This window comes from Oryctolagus cuniculus, chromosome 14 (assembly GCF_051225735.1).
Source record: "Oryctolagus cuniculus isolate XC-2025 breed Fujian yellow rabbit chromosome 14, ASM5122573v1, whole genome shotgun sequence".
Lineage (NCBI taxonomy): Eukaryota > Metazoa > Chordata > Mammalia > Lagomorpha > Leporidae > Oryctolagus > Oryctolagus cuniculus.
This window is the reverse complement of record NC_142880.1, coordinates 16,953,573-16,973,919: the sequence shown is the minus strand read 5'-3', so window position 1 is coordinate 16,973,919 and position 20,347 is coordinate 16,953,573. Positions and strand designations below refer to the sequence as shown.

The 20,347-nt window shown below is 42.6% G+C and overlaps 1 protein-coding gene across 9 annotated transcripts in view; it reads left to right on the top strand.

Moving 5' to 3' along the window:
- KIAA0825 (KIAA0825 ortholog) overlaps nt 1–20,347 on the top strand; it is a 443,996-nt gene that overhangs the window by 231,782 nt on the left and 191,867 nt on the right. Inside the window, exon 22 of one of the 9 annotated variants that reach the window (XM_051853962.3) lies at nt 12,316–12,513. The exons of the other annotated variants lie outside the window; for them this stretch is intronic. Coding sequence (XP_051709922.3) covers nt 12,316–12,388 — 73 coding nt within the window. The 3' untranslated portion in view covers nt 12,389–12,513. Of the gene's footprint in view, nt 1–12,315; nt 12,514–20,347 lie in introns of those variants that run through there. 9 annotated transcript variants of the gene reach the window in all.

Genomic DNA, 20,347 nt, shown 5'->3' with positions numbered 1-20,347 from the left:
CCCATGGGAGACCAGGATAAGTACTTGGCTCCTGCCATCGGATCAGCCGCGGCAGCCATTGGAGGGTGAACCAACGGCAAAAGGAAAACATTTCTCTCTGTCTCTCTCTCTCTCTCACTGTCCACTCTGCCTGTCAAAAAAAAAAAGCTTACCACCTGGCAGGTAGTCAGCCAGACTGTCCGATTTGCACCCAAGTCCTGAGAGGTGTTCCTATTCTGTCCTGAAGTTTTCTGGAGCCAGTCCTCTTGTGACTGACAGTTACATAGTGTGCACACGGTATTTGAATATCTGTCTGGAAACAAAGTAGGAAAGGTAAGTCATTTTTCCCCTCTGCTGTTTGGAAAGTTTCGAGTTTATGTAGATTATCTGTATTTATGTTTTAATAATTTTCTTAGCTATTAATTGCTACTTACAGTCCACTTAATGGTACTCTGGAGACAACACGTCCTTCAAAACTTACTGCACTTGCTTGGCGTAATATTCACTTCCAAGTGAATTTGTGCTTTAGCCAGAATTGAATATTGTTGTTTTTGCTGAACAACTTGAGATAACTTCAGTTACATCACTAGCTGTGAAAGTCTATTTCCCTGGACATGTGTGGGGTGAGTGGGAGAAACAAACTTGCACAAATTTAGCCAGCAATAACAGGTCAAAACAGTTCTGTTGGAAAAGGGTCATGAATTTTTAATAGAAACAGCTAGAATCTCATCTTAATAAGAGCCTTAGATTTTTTAGGAATGGTATGAGAAGCATCCTACTGAAAACTAGCATGCACCACAAGCCACAATGAACCTAATTGATCTGTCTCAGAAAGATGAAAGACACCTGAGAGTTTTTAATTTCTTCTGTCACTTTCTCATTTATTTTAAGAATGTTATTTATGAGTTTTGATTAAAACTGGGCTGTTATTTTCTCAAAGACACTCTTATCTGAAAATGCTGACTATTTTTAATTAGGGCATTGACTTTTTGACAACACGGTTATCTGAAAGATACGTATTGAAAACAAGAGCATAGGACATGGAGCTTCTGGAATGAGAATTGTATAAGCCACCCACATCTACGAAGTGATACTTTATCCTCTATCCATGGTTTTTGGGGTTATAAAAGCCCAAGATGAGAGTCTAGAGCATCTCAGCTGAATCTTCCTAGTTCTTTCTGCCAAACGCATTAACTAAACAAATCACTTGCCTTTTTTTGTTGTTGTTCTTTTTATTGATAATGTTTGGACAAATCTGTTTCCACACTAAGGATGTAATGAGCCTGTGAATGTTGCCTGAGGAATACTGTTATAAACAAAAGTGAACTCAAATGCACAAGGGGATAGGCATTTGGTTTATGAGTTAAGATGCCCAAGTCTTGAACTGGAATACCTGGGCTCAATACCTCACTCCAGCCTCCTGATAATGCAGACTCCTGGAGCAGCAGTGGTGGCTCAAGTAACTGGGTCGTTGCCACCCACACCTGAGACCTGCATTCGGTTCCCAGCTCCTGGTTTATGCCTGGCCGAGCTATGACTGTGGCAGACATTTGGGGAGTAAACCGGCAGACTGGAGCTGTGTGTATGTTTGTGTGTGTGTCTTTGCATCTCAGATCAATACCTATGAAAAATACATAAGCATGAAAAAATATGGGGGAGGGAATAATTTCTATTTGCTTCTTAGTCATCAACTTTCATATACAGATTGACTACCTCTTTTCCAAAATGCTTGGGATCAGAGGTGTTTAGGACTTATTCAGATTTTGGAAAACACACACACACACACACACACACACACACATATATATAATACATAATTAGGTATCTTGGAGATGAGACCCATGTCCAAGTGCAGAATTCATTTATGTTTCAAACATAACATACACATAGCCTGAAGGTAATTTTATACGATGTTTATAGTGCGCCTGTGTTTTTGCTGGTAGCCATCACATAAGGTCAGGTGTGGAATTTTCTAGTTGTGTTGTCATGTTGGTGCTCAGAACGTTATGGCTTTTGGAGCATTTTGGATTTGGACTTTCTGGATTAGTGATACTCAGCCTGCAATAAGCAAACCCTCTGTGGACTTACTATCTCAAGACAGACAGAATGACTCACCTGCGAAACAAGAGGAGGATGGGACAGCAGGGTTCCCGAGTGCTCAGGAGCTGATCCTTGACTTTAGGTGTCCTTTGTCTGCAAAATGAAAAAGTGATAATTATATAGCTGCTGCTTCATGGAGACTGTTGACAAAATCATTAGTATTAAAGTACATGGAAGTGTTTTTGGGAGATTGAAAACACAATACCTATTCAGAAAATGTGTAACAGCACAGTGTTAGTGTCTGGTCAGTAGGAAACAGTAGAGTCCACTAGGGATTGATAGGGAGTTGGAGTTGTGAGATTAATGACTCAGACCACCAAGGTTCTGTAGACTCCAGGCCTGCATCAGTGGTCAAACTCAGAACAAGTATCAGGCCGGGGACCAGGCAGCAGACCTATGGGTATGGAAGACAAACAGGAGCAAAATGGACAAAGAGAGGAGTCCAGAGTTCCGGTGAGCTACTCTGCAAATAAAGACTCAAGAGATAAAGGCTTGAGGGGCAGCTTAGAAGCCTGAAGGAGATCTGCAGTGCCACCCATATCTATATTGAGGCAGTGCTGGCCTGTGTCCCACAAGCTGGTTCTCAGCTGACTCTGAGGGCAGCACAAATCTCGCAGTGGCTGCCTTGGCAGTGATGTGTCCTCTGCTCGCTATCTGGCTTCTCCTACAATCTGGGATGCTCTGAGTAGGTTGCCTTCATCAAGTTCTTTGAATGCCCCAGGCACTTTGTCATTTGAGGGTCTTCATTTTTGAATTCCCTCAGCTCTTTCTATGGCCTTTACCTTCATGTCTACTGGGGGCAGATGTTATCTCCTAAGAGAGGCTCTCCCTTCTCACCCATCTAATGTGGCCCTCCAGGGAACCCGCACATTCTACTCCTCTGTGTTTTCTTAATTGAGTTATCACAAACTGAAATCCTACCTTATGTTTGTTTATTGTCTCAGTCTCACTCCCTACAGGAGAAAATAGCTCATTGAGATTAGCACACAATGCCTGCCTTAACAGGACTGGTCTTCAGTACCTGGAGCAACCCTTGGGCACAATGTATGCTCTAAGATATATACATACATACATACATACATATATATATGTGTTGAATTAATGAAAAAGAAAACTAAAGAATTAGAATGCAGATGAAAAGTCAGCACCTGACAGATGCGAGTAGGGAAGGCATTCTGCAAATGTGGTGTTTGATTAACAGTCATGTAGAGGCAAGAAGTATATTCTGGAAAAATCTCAAGTAAAAAATGATTTAAATGCATATTTATTCTCTGCATTTCAAAATTTGGAAGAAAACCAGGTTAATTGAGCTCTATATGTTTAAAATGTCTGTTTATTATTATTATTATTAATTATTATGTAAAACTTGGATCAGATTAAAACAACAGGAAGCAGGTTTTTATTTTTAATTAACCCAATTCAAGCCATAACCTTATCAGCAACAAAGGCTTTTCTTTACTCCGTGATTCATAAATTTGCTGATGTTTGGGTCATTTCATTTGTTAAATGGTGGTAGAAAAGGAAGTTGAAAATTTTAAGGTAGTGTTAGCTAGCAAACGTATCCAGCCAAGCCTTTGTAAATTAATTATGAGTGATTTTTGAGGCATTTCAAGAAATATATAGTATCTGAGACCTCACAGAGGAGATCCTGAATTTATATAAATGAAATATGCATTTCAACTTAGTTTGCCACTGCAGAAAATGAAGACTCCTTTGAGGTTCGGAAAATCAGCATATATATCAGTTCTACACTTTTACCTTTAATGCTGTCTAAGAGTGAGTGTAGTGATTGTACATTGATCTTTTGAAATAATAAAGGTACTTTCCACAGTTCCTTACTAGTCAACTCTTGCTTTTGTTCTCACCCACTTTCAAATAAATCCAGACCAGCAAATGAGACGGTGATTGCATTTTCAGGAGGCTGCACCAAAAGGAGCACTCCATTCCTTCATCCATGGCGAAGCTCCAGATTGCCACTTCGATATTGTTTTCTTTGTCACTGGAACAAATTTATGTTGCATCTTTTCTCTTTACCTTATTTACTCCAGACTAATTCCCAAGAATTGTGGTGTTGAAAATAATCTGCGACTACAGTGGAGTGCTATGCTATTTTAACCATCTAAATATACTGCATATGAGTTTGGCTTCGAATTGAACAAACACAATTAAATATGATGGCAGGGACAGCCGAAGGGGTGGTGGTGGCAGATTTCTGGCTTTCACTTTGGGGCCTTTCCAGGTGGACAATAACCATACATCTGAGAGGTAACAGAGATTAGAAAACATGTTTTAAAAGAGCTGCTGATCTGTGGAGTTGATTGTTTGCTTTTAACGACAGTAATTATCAAAGTACCTTTACTTTATATCGGATCAGAGCGTGTGCCCTGTGGCGTGTGGAGAGTAGGAAATATTGTCTCTGGCCTCCAACCATACATACTGCACTCTCAGATGACCATTCTCACTCAGGCAGTGCTACTATTAGTGCAAGGTTTATACTTGCTCATAGCAATAAATTCCTTGTGCAGCAGTGAAAAGCCTGAATAGAGAGAGGTGGGCTTAAGATAAAGGGGAAGCCTCTTTTAGGAATGCACACCTCTAAGTCATTTCCATTTCATCTATTACATATGCTGTGGCATTCAAATGTGTGGGTTTTTTATTATTAATTTCAGCTCCCTGGAAAATCCTTTTCTTCCCATTGTCATGAAAAGGTCTCCAGATCAATGACTCTCACTCCTCCATCACTCTGTCTTCTCAAACAGGAAAAGGATTCCCTCCATCTTGAAATCTGGCAGCAGCATAGCTTTAACACTGAGATTGCTTGGTGTGTATTTAGGATGTATAAATTTAACACTCCAATCCTTGGAATTTCTAGAACTAAGGGATTTGGTGAACCTAGAAATTCATCAACATGTTCAAGGGTACTAAACACAGTTCATGGGAAATGGAATTAAAAAATCAGTTTGTTTTGGCTGGGACCGTGGCTCACCTGGCTAATCCTCCACCTGTGGCGCTGGCACCCCGGGTTCTAGTCCCAGTCGGGGCACCGGATTCTGTCCCAGTTGCTCCTCTTCCAGTCCAGCTCTCTGCTGTGGCCCGGGAAGGCAGTGGAGGATGGCCCAAGTGCTTGGGCCCTGCACCCGCATGGGAGACCAGGAGGAAATACCTGGCTCCTGGCTTTGGACCGGTACAGCGCGCCAGCTGTAGCAGCCATTTGGGGGGTGAACCAACAGAAAAAGAAGACCTCTCTCTCTCTCTCTCTCTCTCTCTGTCTAACTCTGCCTGTCAAAAAAATTAAAAAAAAAAAGTTTGTTTTGATGCCAAGAAGTTTTGAAAGCCATGCATATTTTTAACATAGCATGCATTTTGGTTCCTGATGGCTAACTTGTGTTTGTCATCTTTTATGGTATATTACTCCTTCAACAAACATCTACTGGATTAAAGGCATTTATTCAGGAGAACAGTTTACCAAGGAATATTGTCTACTTCTTAGAGCTCTTTGGTGCTATTCCACACAATTTTTAACCCATTTTTGAATTTTCACTTTGGATGTTTCCCCTCTTCTAATGCTTATATCCCTCTCAGCAATTGATTGCCACCAACTACTTCACCAGGAAGAGTAAAACCATCTAATGGGAATTTCCTTCCTCAATTCAACGTTGGTTGTGTCATCTCCAATCCTTTGCTTCTTGTCTCTAGCCTTGGAGGAAGAGGTAGGTAGACTATTTAGGTTGTGGAGGACTAAGGAGTTCGGACTTTAATAAGGGGTTCATCAAAGTCTTTGAGCAAAGGAGTGACAAGAACAGAGAGCTACCTTAGGTTGTTAGTAGCACCAAGGGCGAAAGGGCAGGATAACTGCAAGAGGGAATGGCTATATTAGAGACTGTGACTAGGGAAGGAGGGAGAGTCTATACACCCCAGATGAGAAGGCATTTCTAGGACGGGCATTTGGCCTCATGATTAAGACGCTGCTTGGGATGTGCGTGTCCAATATCAGTGTCTGAGTTCATATCCTACCCCTACTCCCAATTCCAGCTTCCTGCCAATGTGCACCCATTGCAATGTGGGTATATAGCAGGTGATTGTGTAGGAGGCAGCAGGTGATGTTCTACTTATTTGAGACCCTGCCACCCATGTGGAAGACCCCCAACAAGTTCTTGGCTCCCCACTTCAGGTTGGCCCAGCCCTAGCCATTGTGGGCATTTGGGGAGTCAACCAGCAGATGGGAGCTCTTTGTCTCTCAAGTAAATAGATAGTTTTAAACTAAAAACATGGTAGAGAGGTACTGTGCTTCAGAGTGAGTATTTCAGTTCCTGTCATCCAAGAAGCAGCTGCCAAGAGATTAAAGAGACACAAAGATTTTGGGGAGAAATGCATATGAAGGAAAAAGGGAAGAAGTATGCGTAGGCAGGGAAGACCTTTAGGCCAAGTTGCTCCTGTGATACCTGGGAAAGTAGAGGAGCAAGAAGAAGAATTGAGTAGGAAGAGTCTTGGCAGGAAGGTGGTGCTAAGAAAGTTTTGACGAGGCCAAGATGGAACTCCTTGAGCTAAAGCACCAACTACAAGAATGAACTGGCACCGGTACCTCCACCACGCTCAGATACTGGCTGAGAACAGCGCTTGAGAGTAGTAGAGTCTGGGCACAAATGACTTGGTAGACACTGAGGAATGGACTGCTGGGCCCAGCAGTCAACTCTGCTAACTGTAGGAGACAACTGTAATGGTGGTTTTTCATGGATACCACAGCAGGGATGGACAGACTTAATCTCTTCTATATGGAGAGATTATATGGGTATACATTATATAAGTTAACAGGAATGCAATGTAAGAGAAAGTCTCCCTTACTATAGTGAGGTAGAAAACACAACCTAAATCCGGATGTTAAATGCTATTGACAGAAATGCAGAATTGGCAACATTATGATGAAAAGAAGGTATAATAATTTTCTCAAAAGCAGCCATGGGAGAATATTTTGCTTGTCAAATTAGACCAAAATTTACTTTGTAATGAATTTTCTTCTACCTAATTATGCATTCATATACTGGCACTTTTGGTTTCTTGTGATGGATCAAAAGCTATTTAAAAACTTGCTTGTACAGAATACATTCTTTTTTTTTCCTGTGACTATTCTGTAAGTCTTTCCCTGTCAAATGTTATTCAGACCCCAAAGTCTTGGTGATGTTTTTCTTAAAAAAAAAAAATCAGCGTAAGTTCCACCAGGAGTCTTGGGCCCATTCATTTAGTTTGACTGCAGATGACAAAAAATTAACTACTTTAAGGCTTATTGATTATCACTGGATATCCTAGTTTGCTTATGTCACTACATCAACATAAGGAGAGAAAATTATCACTGGGAAGGTATTTTTACTTTGACAATTATGAGAAAAGTTTAAATGTCTACTAAATATAATTAAATACTATGATCACAAGTCTGAGCAACAGCTCATAATATTACTCACTATTTATTTGTATAAACATTTATATTTTATAAATATAAATTTATATATTAATATTATAGATATTTATTACATTTATAATGTTAATATTATCAATATTTTGTGAAATGCATTATGTGAAATTAATTAGGATGCCGGTGGTGCTTTCTTGTACTGTAAGTGAAGCACTCAGCTTTATGTACCCTGGGGATATAGATCTTTTAGAATATTTTTATCAATATTGTGGGGAGCAATCCGGACTGGACTGAGTTACTGGAATTAAGACTTATTCTATGCATCTGCTCTCCCACAATATGGCGCTGGGAGAGAAGTAAACAGCTTCTGCACAGCTGCCTCCAGTTCAACCAATAAACTGTAGGACTCGCTCCTGATTGGAGGAGAGCAGCGTACTCGGCGTGTGGGCAGCCGAGTTGGGATTGGCAGAGGAGGACTATAAAGGAGGAGAGAGACGGCATGCACCAGGAACATCTAAGGGGAACATCTAAGGGGAACACCTGTGCAGCCCCCGAGAAAGCCGGCCGGCGGTGTGCCGCTCCCCTGCGGAAGTGGGGAATGTGGCCAGGGGGAACTGCCCTTCCACGGAGGTGGAAGGGATAGTAGCCAACCCGGGAAGAACCAGCAGCAAACCCGGGGAGGGCCGAGCAGACAAAAGAACAGCGCAGGGTCCTGTGTTGCTCCTCCACGAAGAGGGGGAGCGACATAATGGTGCCGTGACTCGGATATGAAGCCTAGGCAGGGCTTAGTGTCGTTCCTCCACGAAGAGGGGGAGCGACAAATATAATTTGAAATTTATTTTGTAATAATTTTTTAAGATTTATTTATTTATTTCAATGAGTTAAATAGAGGGAGAGACAGCTAGAGAGATCTTCTATCTGGTGGTTCACTCCCCAGATGGCTGCAATGGTCAGGGTTAAGCCAGGCTGAAGCCAGAAGCTGGGAACTCCATCCTAGTCTCCTATGGGGGTCAAGGGGCCCAAACAGTTGGGCCATCTTCCACTTCTTTCCCAGGTGCATTAGCAGGGAGCTGGATGAGAAGTGGAGCATCCAGGAGATGAACCGGCCCCCATATGGGGTACCAGAGTCACAGGTGGCAGCTTAACCTACTCTATCACAACACTGGCCTCTTGTAATAAATAATAATCAATATGTATGCATGTGTTATTTCAAACACATCTACTGCTTTCCCAGATGCATTAGCAAGAAACTGCATTGGAAGAAGACAGCCAAGACTTGAACTGGCACTCTGCTATGGGATGCTAACATCTTAAGCAGTGGCTTAACCCACTGTACCCCAATGCTGGCACCTAAAATTATAGAATTGATTCCTTGAAATGCAAAATGCAGATTTTAACTTGTAGAACCCTCCCCTCTGTATTCCCCTTAATAAACATACCAATACTAATAAAAATTTTAATTTTAGTTTTCTATTTGTACCTTTAGGTAGTGTATTATAACTTCTATTCAGATCATTTTTGTTTATATATCACTTTTCAAAAATTATATTACGTTGCATTCACTCTTATTGGTATACAGTACAGAGTCATGGCAAATATGTATGGTTGTTTAATTACCATCACAATCAGGGACACACATTTGTCACAGCAGTTAAGATGCTGCCTGAAATGTTTGCTTCCCATATCAGAATACCTGGGTCCAAGTACCAGCTCTGCTCCTGATTTCCAGGTTCCTACTAGTGTGGACACTGGGAGGCAGCAGGTGATGGCTCAATGAGTTGAACTCCTTCTACTGCTGTGGAAGTTAAGTATTGAATTTCTGACTTCTGGCTCTGGCCTGGCCAGATCCTAGCTTTTGTGTGCATTTAGTCAGTGAACCAGTGGGTGGATGGGAGATGTCTCTCACCATATCTGTCTGTTTCTCTGCATTTCAAATAAATAAACAGGCTAAATATTCATTACAATCAAAATATAGACAGTTTTATCACTCCCAACGAATTCCTGTGAGCTGACCCCTTGTAGTTGTTCCTACCCGCATGCCCAGCCCTGGTGACCATTGATCTGTTTTCTGTCTTTGTAGTTCTGTTCTTTCATATCAATGGATTTCTCCCCCACCCCCTTTTTCCTTGTACGATAGTAATCCGCTATATGGATGTGCCTTAGTTTATTGATCCATTCACTTTTTAAAGGATCTTTAGGTTGTTTTCAGTATTTGGTGATTGCCAATGAAGCCTCTGTAATGGTTGTGCAGGGACATAATATTGAGGAGGGGAATGCTGGGCTGGAATGACATGCTTGTCTGTCTTTACAAAGAAATGATGGTTTCCTGGGTTTTGTGCTGCTGAGAAATCAGATGCGACACTGATTCTTCTTCCCCACCATCTCCCACAAGACTCTTTTTTTTTTTTTTTTTTTTGACAGGCAGAGTGGACAGTGAGAGAGAGAGACAGAGAGAAAGGTCTTCCTTTGCCGTTGGTTAACCCTCCAATGGCCGCCGCGGCCCGTGCGCTGCGGCCGGGGCACCGCGCTGATCCGATGGCAGGAGCCAGGAGCCAGGTGCTTTTCCTGGTCTCCCATGGGGTGCAGGGCCCAAGCACTTGGGCCATCCTCCACTGCACTCCCGGGCCACAGCAGAGGGCTGGCCTGGAAGAGGGGCAACCAGGACAGAATCCGGCGCCCCAACCGGGACTAGAACCCGGTGTTCCAGCGCTGCAAGGTGGAGGATTAGCCTAGTGAGCCGCGGCGCCGGCCCACAATACTCTTAGTAACTTTTTCTGCCTGGTTGATTTGAAATGAAGTTGTGTTTATATTTGAGTCTTTGGTTTCTCTGGGCACTGAGTAGGTCCTGTCAATATTGTGATTTTCTTCATATTCTGGATTTTTCCCTGTTACTTTCCAAGTTCTCAGTTTTATCTGCCTCCCTTTCTGAAATGCTTTTGACAGATGTTCTGACTTCTTCCTCCCATAGAATTGGCGAACGTCCTCTTAGCCTCGGTCTTCCATTCTCGCTCTCTCTACCTGCTTCCCAACTCTTTGTCATCAGCTACCTCATTCACTTACATGGATGACTCTGAGTGAATGTCTCAGGTATTGAAATCAAATGTCTTCAGAGGCTGGGAAAATAGTATAAACACATGAAGGTATAATGCACCAAGTGGAGGTGATGCCTGCTGTCTTAGGCCACTTTATGTTGCTGCAGTAGAATACCTGAGGCAGAGATTTTTTTGGTTCATGATTCAGGAGGCTGGAAAGTCCAAACAGCCTGGTGCCAGTATCCTGACAAGTGCTCCCAGGTCGTATCACAGCACAATGGAGAAGCAGAAAAGGAAAATGTACACTTGCAGAAGGGCCAGACACATGGGGTGGCCTCTCTCTTGACAACCTGCACTTGCAAGAACTAACCCAGTCCTACAAGAGCTACATTAATCTCTTCTGTGGGTGGTACAGCATGACCCAACCAGTTCCCATTAAGTCCTAGCTCTTAAAGACCCACCATCTCTCAGTACCATTTCATTGATGCACATGAACCTTGGGGAGTCCCTTCCTTAAACCACACCCAAACCATACAGCAGGATTAGGTAAAAGTACTCAAATTCTATTTTAAAAAGTATTATGCTAGCTAAATAGTGCATGTCATCAGAATGTATTAGACCCACCAATATGAAATTGTAAATTTATGCCCCTGAATCTCCGTCTGTACCTCCAGTCCTAATTGTTCAGTATGACCTCAGATTCCATTTATCTGATTTTTTTCACTATAATAATATTTTAGTGTTATAACTCTCATCTCATTTTGAAGTCCTAACGTCATAATTATCTCCAACCTGAAAACTTTTTTTTCTCTTTAGAGTTATGTGATTTACATTCTTGGTGCTAACATTTTTCTGGCCTCATTCTAGCCTACTATGCAAAGTTTCTATGTCCTCCTATCTCTATTCTTTTAGATGGCAAATGCTCCCAAGCATTCCTTATAAGCATTCTTACATGCATTCTTCCCTTCTATGCTTCCACTATCAAATCCAGTGCCCTCACCCACTCATGCCCAGATACCCTGTCTTTTTCTACCCTCCACTCCTCTCATCTGTTTATCTGTGCTAGATTAATGTGGCTTCTCACCCCAAACTTTTCCATGCTTGTGAAATCGATTAAAAACAACATTCAGTAACATTTAAAGCCAAGAAATGATGGAGTTTTAATCTTCCTAATCCTGTAGCTGTGAATCAGCTGTCCTTTCTCCTGAATTGCTTCTTGTGTAACCAGTACACACTTTCTTCTCCCACAGCCACAGGACAGGGTTGCGGAAGGGATGATCCTCAGTGCCAACTGTGGGTCTACACCGTCCACAAAACTATTTTTGTCATTCTTCTATGTGAAGACATAGTTTTAGCAGTTAATGGCTTAGTGTAATACAACGTTAACAGAACACAATTCACCCAGCCATTCTTTGAGTACTGTACATTTAGGCTGCTTCTAGATTTGTGCTTTGTTTGGCTTTTGTAGATCACACTGTCATGAATCTGTAGATTTCTGATGCCAATAGAATGAAGGGGAAACATAAAAGAATACAGGCAAATTTTTTACAGATTAACATATGCAAAGTGATATGAGCAGGAGTGAAATACAGGGGATTTCAAAAAGTCTGTGGAAACATGGAATTATAAGGTAAATTTATTTTGGTGTCAAAATGGTTAAAATTCATGCATGGTTTTTCATGGTATGGATTTTCCTTGAACTTTTTGAAGATCTCTTGTGTGCATTGATTTCAAGAGGGGTTTTTTTGTTGTTTTTTATTATTTTTGTTTTTTTTTTAATTTTTAATTTTTTTGCAGGGCGGGCATTGTGTCGTGGCAGGTAAGCATCCCATATGGACGTCAGTTCGTGTCACAACTACTCCATTTCTAATCCAGCTACCTGCTAATGGCTTGCCAAAAGCAGAAGAAGATGGCTCAAGTGTTTGGACCTCTGCCACTCCTGGCTCCTGGTTTCAGCCTGGTCCTGTCCTAGCCATTGCAACCACCTGGGAAGTAAACCATTGAATGGAAGATCTCTCTCTCTCCCTCTCTGTAATTCTGACTTTCATATAAATAAATAATTTTAGACAGTTTTTTGCATACAAGTAAACTTATCTTTTAATTCTATCTTTACATGATATATATATATATATATTATTTGACAGGCAGAGTTAGACAGTGAGAGAGAGAGACAGAGAGAAAGGTCTTCTTTCCATTGGTTCACCCCCTTAATGGCCACTACGGCCGGTGCGTTACGGCCGGCGTGCTGCGCCGATCCGAAGCCAAGAGCCAGGTGCTTCTTTCTGATCTCCCATGCGGGTGCAGGGGCCCAAGCACTTGGGCCATCCTCCATTGCCCTCCTGGGCCACAGCAGAGAGCTGGACTGGGAGAGGAGCAACCAGGACTAGAACCCGGCACCCATATGGGATGCCGGCGCCGCAGGTGGAGGATTAACCAAGTGAGCAATGGTGCAGGCCCCTCTTTACATGATATTTTTGAAAAACTGTCACATGGAGATTTGTGGATATGTTTTTCTTTTTTTTTTAATTTATTTATTTGAAAGGGTACACAGAGAAGAGGCAGAGAGAGATAGAGAGGTCTTCCATCCAATGGTTGACTCCCCAATTGGCTGCAATAGCAGGAGCTGTTCTGATCCAAAACCAGGAGCCAGAAGCCAGAAGCTTCTTCCTGGTCTCCCATGTGGGTGCAAGGGCCCAAGGACTTGGCTCATCTTCCACTGCTTTCCCAGGCCATAGCGGAGAGCTGGATTGGAAGTGGAGCAGCCGGGTCTTGAACCAGCGCCTGTATGGGATGCTGGTGCCTCAGGCCAGGGTATTAACCCACTGTGCCACAGCGCCAGCCCCTGTGAATATGCTTTTCTTGTGCCACTCTTACACTTTAAAATTTCCAGTCATTTCACATTGCCTATTGTACTAAACCCAGACTCCTCAACCCCAGTTTCAAGGTACCCTTCATCTGGTCCTCATGTTTACCAAATGCTTCCTCTATTATGAAGCCACCATTGGTTTGCCCATGAGGGAGTTCACCAAATTCTTTCCTCACCATTTTCTCTAAGCTTCCTTTACTTGCATACATAATGAGAATAATAGTAGCAACTAACCCAATGAGTGGCTGGGAAAATTAAACACTTTACCTCCAGTAAGCACTTAGCACAAAGCCTGGAACATAGGAAATATTCTATAAATGTTGGTTATAATTATTTCCTTTTCTTTGGCAAGCCCAGAGCAAGTTATAATGGTAATCATGGGACCAGGAACAAACAAATAAGGCATAACCCAAGCTTTTAGGCAGTTGCAAAATGAGGAAGAGGATGAGGAAGCACAAGAAAGAAAGGAGATACTCACAGCATCATTTATTAGATGATGGCTGTGTGATGCCTGTCTGGGTTCAAGGCAGGTGTGAGATCAGAAATCTGATACTGGCTATTCATGAGGCAAAAGCAGGGAAGTGTGGCCACAGAGGGCCAGTATGTGACAGTCATTCCATGACCTACTGTGGACCAGCTCCTGCTTTCTGCTGTGTTCTTTTTAATGAGCTCAAGACAATTTAAGGAATCAGTCCCTCTCAAGTATTGAAAATAGTTCATGGGTTCCACCCTCCCTACCCCAGCGGTGGATTTGGAGTCACTGAGAAACCAGAACTTAGACCTGAGATCTGAGTACGGAGCGCCGGCATCCGGGATGAAGCTTACCCAGGCATCTGCCCTCAGAGACAGGGGTTAGTCATCATTGCCTTACTAGGACCGAGGTTCGCCTCAGCTAGGAGACGGCATCGTGGCTACAGATGCAGAGACTGCTGCAGCTAAGGTAGGAGAGGGACTATTTGGAATTTATGCGCTTCCTGGTATCTACTAATGAGAGCTTCATGTTAATGACTCCTTCACCTTTGTCTGGGTTTATCCCCTGTGTTTCCCTTGGCTGTCATCCCTCCAACTGTGCCCTTCCAAGACCACCTCAGGGCCACCATCAGCACTCCTTTCCCATCCGATAGTTCTCAAAAATCTCCCATCTTCCAAGTCCCCAGGGCGTTTATAAGCTACGTTTTGCGTGTTAATTTATTCAGCATGAGTTACCTTGTGCTGGTAACTCTAAGCTCCTGAAGAACCAGGATCTGGGCTCTTCCTTCTTGTGACCCGCACTATGAAGAACTGTGGTGAAAGCATGGGACACCTAGTCTGTGCTTTTTGGCTTCCCATCTCAGCGTGTTGTTTCGGAATCACTGTCTTTTGTGAATTGAACTTTCTAGCCTAAGGAAAGGATCACCAAGAGACAGACTTTTATAAATTATTAAAAACTTTAGGCCGGCGCCGCGGCTCACTAGGCTAATCCTCTGCCTGCGGTGCCGGCACCCTGGGTTCTAGTCCCCGTTGGGGCACCAGATTCTGTCCTGGTTGCTCCTCTTCCAGTCCAGCTCTCTGCTGTGGCCCAGGAAGGCAGTGGAGGATGGCCCAGCTCCTTGTAGATCTCTTATTGTCAAATAATTGATTATTCTAGCTGACTGAATTAAACCTAGTAACGGAGTTCTAAGGTAAACACTTTGGTCTAGACTGGCCAGATCTGTAACAAAGTCAGGAACCTGATTAAGGCTTTGTTGTGTACCTATCTAGCTTGCCCACAAAGCTTATCTCATCCACATTATGTCTTTTCTGTATTTGTTTCTGTGTTTAGCCCAAGGCAGTGATAAACATCCACTTGTCCATTTCAGCCAGACACAGTTGCAAAGGGCTTGAAGATAGTCAAGACTCCTTTGAAGTAGAAAACTTTGTGTAAAGTACCATCCAGACTCTTTTAATTTTATTTTACAGAGAATCCATCTGTTAGTGAATGAAAGTAAAGTAATACATAACTCACAAAATAAACTGTGTTGATTATAGGAATACTTCCATCCCATTATTTAATCCAATGAGGCTTTGAGTAAATAGATCTATGGCTGTTCATTCACTCATTCATCCCTCAAACATCCGCTAGGACTGCAGATAAAGAATTGAGCCAGTTACAGCTCTTGCTGTCAAGAAACTCAAAACCTAGTGGAGGAGATGGACTAAAACTCTGTGGAGGCAGCTGTCATAGCGGTTCAGGCAAGTTACCACCGAAGTGCGGTGGAAGACTGCAGAGGAGGGAAAGCCAACTCTAACTGAATGCAGGAGTCAGATAGATACTTGGAGACGCTGATACCCGTGCTGTTGCATCTACCAGGTAGCCAAGGTGAGAGGGCGACCAGCCAGAGTTCCACGTAAGGCAGAGAAGGTCTGTTGGGAGCTGGTTTACCTGGACTTGAGTCGTGGTGTCTCTTCACTGGCTTTTTCACTTTCAGTCAGTGCTACATGCGGTACACATGTGTGGTGAGTGAAGGTTAGACCACTTGGGACAATGTCAGATGCTGAACTGAGTGAGCGTGAGAGGAGGGGAGGGGAGGGAGCAACTGTCCCATTTAGGCCTATAACTGGAGAACATTGAAAGCCTTACTGAATCTTTCTTCCAATCCTTAGCCTCGTCTCACCCTGAAGGTTTTCAGGCATATGTAAGCAATTGCAGGGCCTATGTAATTCATAGATCAAATGGCCTTGTAGTCTGTCACTAACATTCTTTTTGCCTTATATTTATACAATTTGGATGGGATGTAACTTCGTGAGGGTACTCTTGGCACATAATTGATGGCTCTTAAGACAAGATGTGCTAGCTTAATACTGGCCTTGGTCAAATATGAGAGGCGGACCTGATTTGTCTTGCTTTTAATCTCTCCATGTTCTTGTGGCCTGTGGTGGAATTGTGCAATCTGGTCTTTAGTTCTTATGTCTTTAGTGCTTAAGTCTCTGAACAGCAAGTGTTACCTGCCAGCAGTGGGACAGCAATGCCTCCATGTCAGTGTTTTTATATTTGTTGCTCTGAACTGGCTGGCTTAAGACGGCCTCAAACTAAATTTATAGACCCCCAAGGGAATTCTAAGAAGGTGACTAAGTTTCATAATTAATTGTTCAATTTTCTCTTTTAGCTATATAATCTAATAAGAATTTTAGGACTGAAATTTGATTTCAGCAAAAGTATGTATATACAGATACTTGTTCGTAACAACTCTGAAAATGTGGATTATATGTGTGATTTTAATACATTCGTTGGAGATAATGTTGTTTTTCACAAAGTAAAAGCATCCATAATTTTGCTATGAGGAAGAATATTTTCTTCCTCTCACACATTTTATTTAATAATTTTACTTCTTTAAAAGCAAAATAGCATACAATTTGAAAATGAAATTTCCCCAAAGTGTTCAGTTTGCTAATATGTTTTTCATTTTCTTCATTATGCTATAGTGGAATGTTGCCATACTTTGAAATGTACAATTTATCTCCCAGGAGGCAGCAGATGGTATGACTAATGTGTCTTTTGGTGTAGGATTTATCATGAGAGATAGCATCTAGGACTGCCTGAGACAGGAGCCCTGCCCTCAAAGGGTGGAGTCTCTTGTCCTAATTGCATCTTTCCAACAGTTATGTAAACTTTATTAATTTGTCATGAAAAAAAAAAGAGTCTGCAAAAACAAAAATATTTTGAAACTTAAAAAAAATTCCTCTGTCTTAGTTTATTTCCATTGTATTTTTTTTTTTTTTTGACAGGGAGAGTTAGACAGTGAGAGAGAGAGACAGAGAGAAAGGTCTTCCTTTTCCGTTGGTTCACAACCCCCCCCCCCCCAAATGGCTGCTATAGCCAGTGCGATGCGCCCATCCGAAGCCAGGAGCCAGGTGCTTTCTCCTGGTCTCCCATGCGGTGCAGGGCCCAAGCACTTGGGCCATCCTCTACTGCCTTCTCGGGCCACAGCAGAGAGCTGGACTGGAAGAGGAACAACTGGGACAGAATCCAGTGCCCCAACCGGGACTAGAACCCGGAGTACCGGTGCCGCAGGTGGAGGATTAGCCTAGTGAGCTGCAGCGCCCGCCCAGTTACTTTTACTTTTTAAAATGTTACCGCGTGGGCCAGCACCATGGCTCACTTGGTTAATCCTCCGCCTGTGGCGCCGGAATCCCATATGAGCGCAATGTTCTAGTCCCAGTTGCTCCTCTTCCAGTCCAGCTCTCTGCTGTGGCCCGGGAAGGCAGTGGAGGATGGTCCTGGTGCTTGGGCCCTGCACCTATGTAGGAGACCAGGAGGAAGCACCTGGCTTCTGGCTTCAGATTGGCGTAGCTCCGGCCATAGCGGACATTTGGGGGGTGAATGAACGGAAGGAAGACCTTTCTCTCTGTCTCTCTTTCTCTCTCTCTCTCTCACAGTCTAATTCTATCTGTCAAATAAAAAATAAATAAATAAAATAAACTGTTACCACATGACACTAATTTTCACTCAGTATTACAATCATTGATAGGGGGCCGGCACTGTGGCATAACAGATAAGGCCACCACCTGCCATGCTGGCATCCTGTATGGACGCTGGTTTGGGTCCCAGCTGCTCCACTTCCAATCCAGCTCTCTGCTATGGCCTGGGAAAGCAGTAGAAGATGACCCAAGTCCTTGGGCCCCTACGGCCATGTGGGAGACCCGTAAAAGCTCCTGGTTCCTGGCTTCAGATGAGCCCAGCTCCAGCCAGTGCGGACAATTAGGGAGTGAACCAGTGGATGGAAGACCTTTCTCTGCCTCTCCCTCTCTCTCTCTGTAACTCTATCTTTCCAATAAAATAAATCTTAAAAAAAATTACTTGGCCGGCGCCACGGCTCAATAGGCTAATCCTCCACCTGTGGTGCCGGCACACTGGGTTCCAGTCCCGGTTGGGGCACCGGATTCTGTCCCAGTTGCTCCTCTTCCAGTCCAGCTCTCTGCTGTGGCCCGGGAAGGCAGTGGAGGATGGCCCAAGTGCTTGGGCCCTGCACCCGCATGGGAGACCAGGAGAAGCACCTGGCTCCTGGCTTCGGATCGGCGGAGAGTGTTGGCCGCAGCGGCCATTGGGGGGTGAACCAATGGAAAAGGAAGACCTTTCTCTCTGTCTCTCACTTTCACTGTCCACTCTGCCTTTCAAAAAAAATTATTGATACAACCATTTGAAAATGTGTTAATATGATCAAATACTTTGTGAATGCTTAAAAAGTTATTGTTGACATTGTTAAATTCTTGAAACAATCAATATTTTCACCAACTAAAATCAATCCTTCCAAATACCAGAATTACCAATTAAGATTAGAAGATGAATCCAGGAGCCAGGTACAGCTTAGCCTGTCATGCCAGCATCCCATATGGGTACTGCTTCCAATCCTGGCTGCTCCGCTGCTGATCCAGCTCCTTGTTGATACACCTGGGAAAGCAATGGAGACTGGCCCAAGTCCTTGGACCCCTGCCACCCAAGTGCAGACCCGGATGGAATTCCAGCTGTTGCAGCCATTTGAGAAGTGAACCAGCAAGTAGAAGATCTCTCTCTCTCTCTCTTGTTGTGTGTGTGTGTCTGTCTCTTTTAACTCTTCCTTTTAAATAAATAAATCTTTTCAAAATGATTAGTAGATGGCTAAATATTTTTCATCTCATGATTCTTAGTCACACATCAGATAGGATATTAGAAAAATAGCCATGATCATGATGATAATGAATTATCTTTAGATTGTGCTGTGATAAAAATAAAGGGAAATATTCCTTTGAATAGACTTGGCTTAACAATTTCCCAATTGGATTAAGCGTTTTTAGATAATTAAAGCTAAATTACTGTGTCATCACAAACTAGAACCTTTCTATTGAAAATGGAGGTTCTTCAAAAAAGTTCTTGGAAAAATTGAATTAGAGAGTAAGTTCATTGTAGATCAAAAACTCTCGAAACTTATGCCTGTGAGGAATCTTCACAAGGTCATGGAAAATGCATATTATGAAAAAAAGAATATGCATGAATTTCAAAAACCTTTACACAAAAATAAACTTATCTTCTAATTTCATCTTTCCATAAACTTTTTGAAGCCCACTAATGACAGATCCATGTAGCAAAAGAGCTGTGTTGTAGAAGTCTACATAGAGAATTCAGAATTATCCCCCTAGAAGTTGATGCTATGAAACATGTCATTGAGGAAGGCTTTTCTTATGTTACTCTTTGGATTGGCAGGTTATGACAAAACTACATTCATGTTACTTGAATACATCTTTTGTCTAGTTTTACATGCTTCTTGACTTGTCAAGAAAATGACATATTGAGGTTTTCATTAGCTTTAACCAGGTGTGATTTTCTTATGGAAGACACCTCGGCAGGACTGCAGTTTAAGGCGCATAAACCAGTGAAGCTGGAAAAGGCCAGAGCCCTTCTTCAGATGGTAGCAATGAGTTGAAAGACTCATTAATCAACCGCAGAGTCCCAGGTGTGATGGCTTGCCTGCAAACTGCCAACAGACTGTGAAAGTCACATCCGACAGGCTAAATTGTCAAACTAGACCCATCCATAAACATTTTACTACTGCAAAATTCCAACTCTTTTGTCTTCGATATATGACTTCAAAATGTTAAATATCCTCTAGACTTTCTATGAAATGTTTATTTTGTTTCACAAAATTCAAATTTCTTGAAAAAGACTCAGATTTTGGCATTCTTTTATTTCCTAACAATGTTATTATTGCCTCTTCATATTATTTTAATTAGTTGTTCTCTTACACTATGGAAAACTTCACAGGGTAGAATTTGCCTATCTTCAAAGCCTTAGCAGTAGGGCAGAGCCACATGAAAAAAAAAAAAAAAAAAGATTATTTATTTTAAAGGCAGGGTGACAGAGAGGGAAGGAGTGACAGAGAGATCTTCCATCTGCTGGCTCACTCTCCAAATGCCTGCAACAGCCAGGACTGGACCATGTCAAAGCCAGGAGCCAGGAACTCCACCTGGATC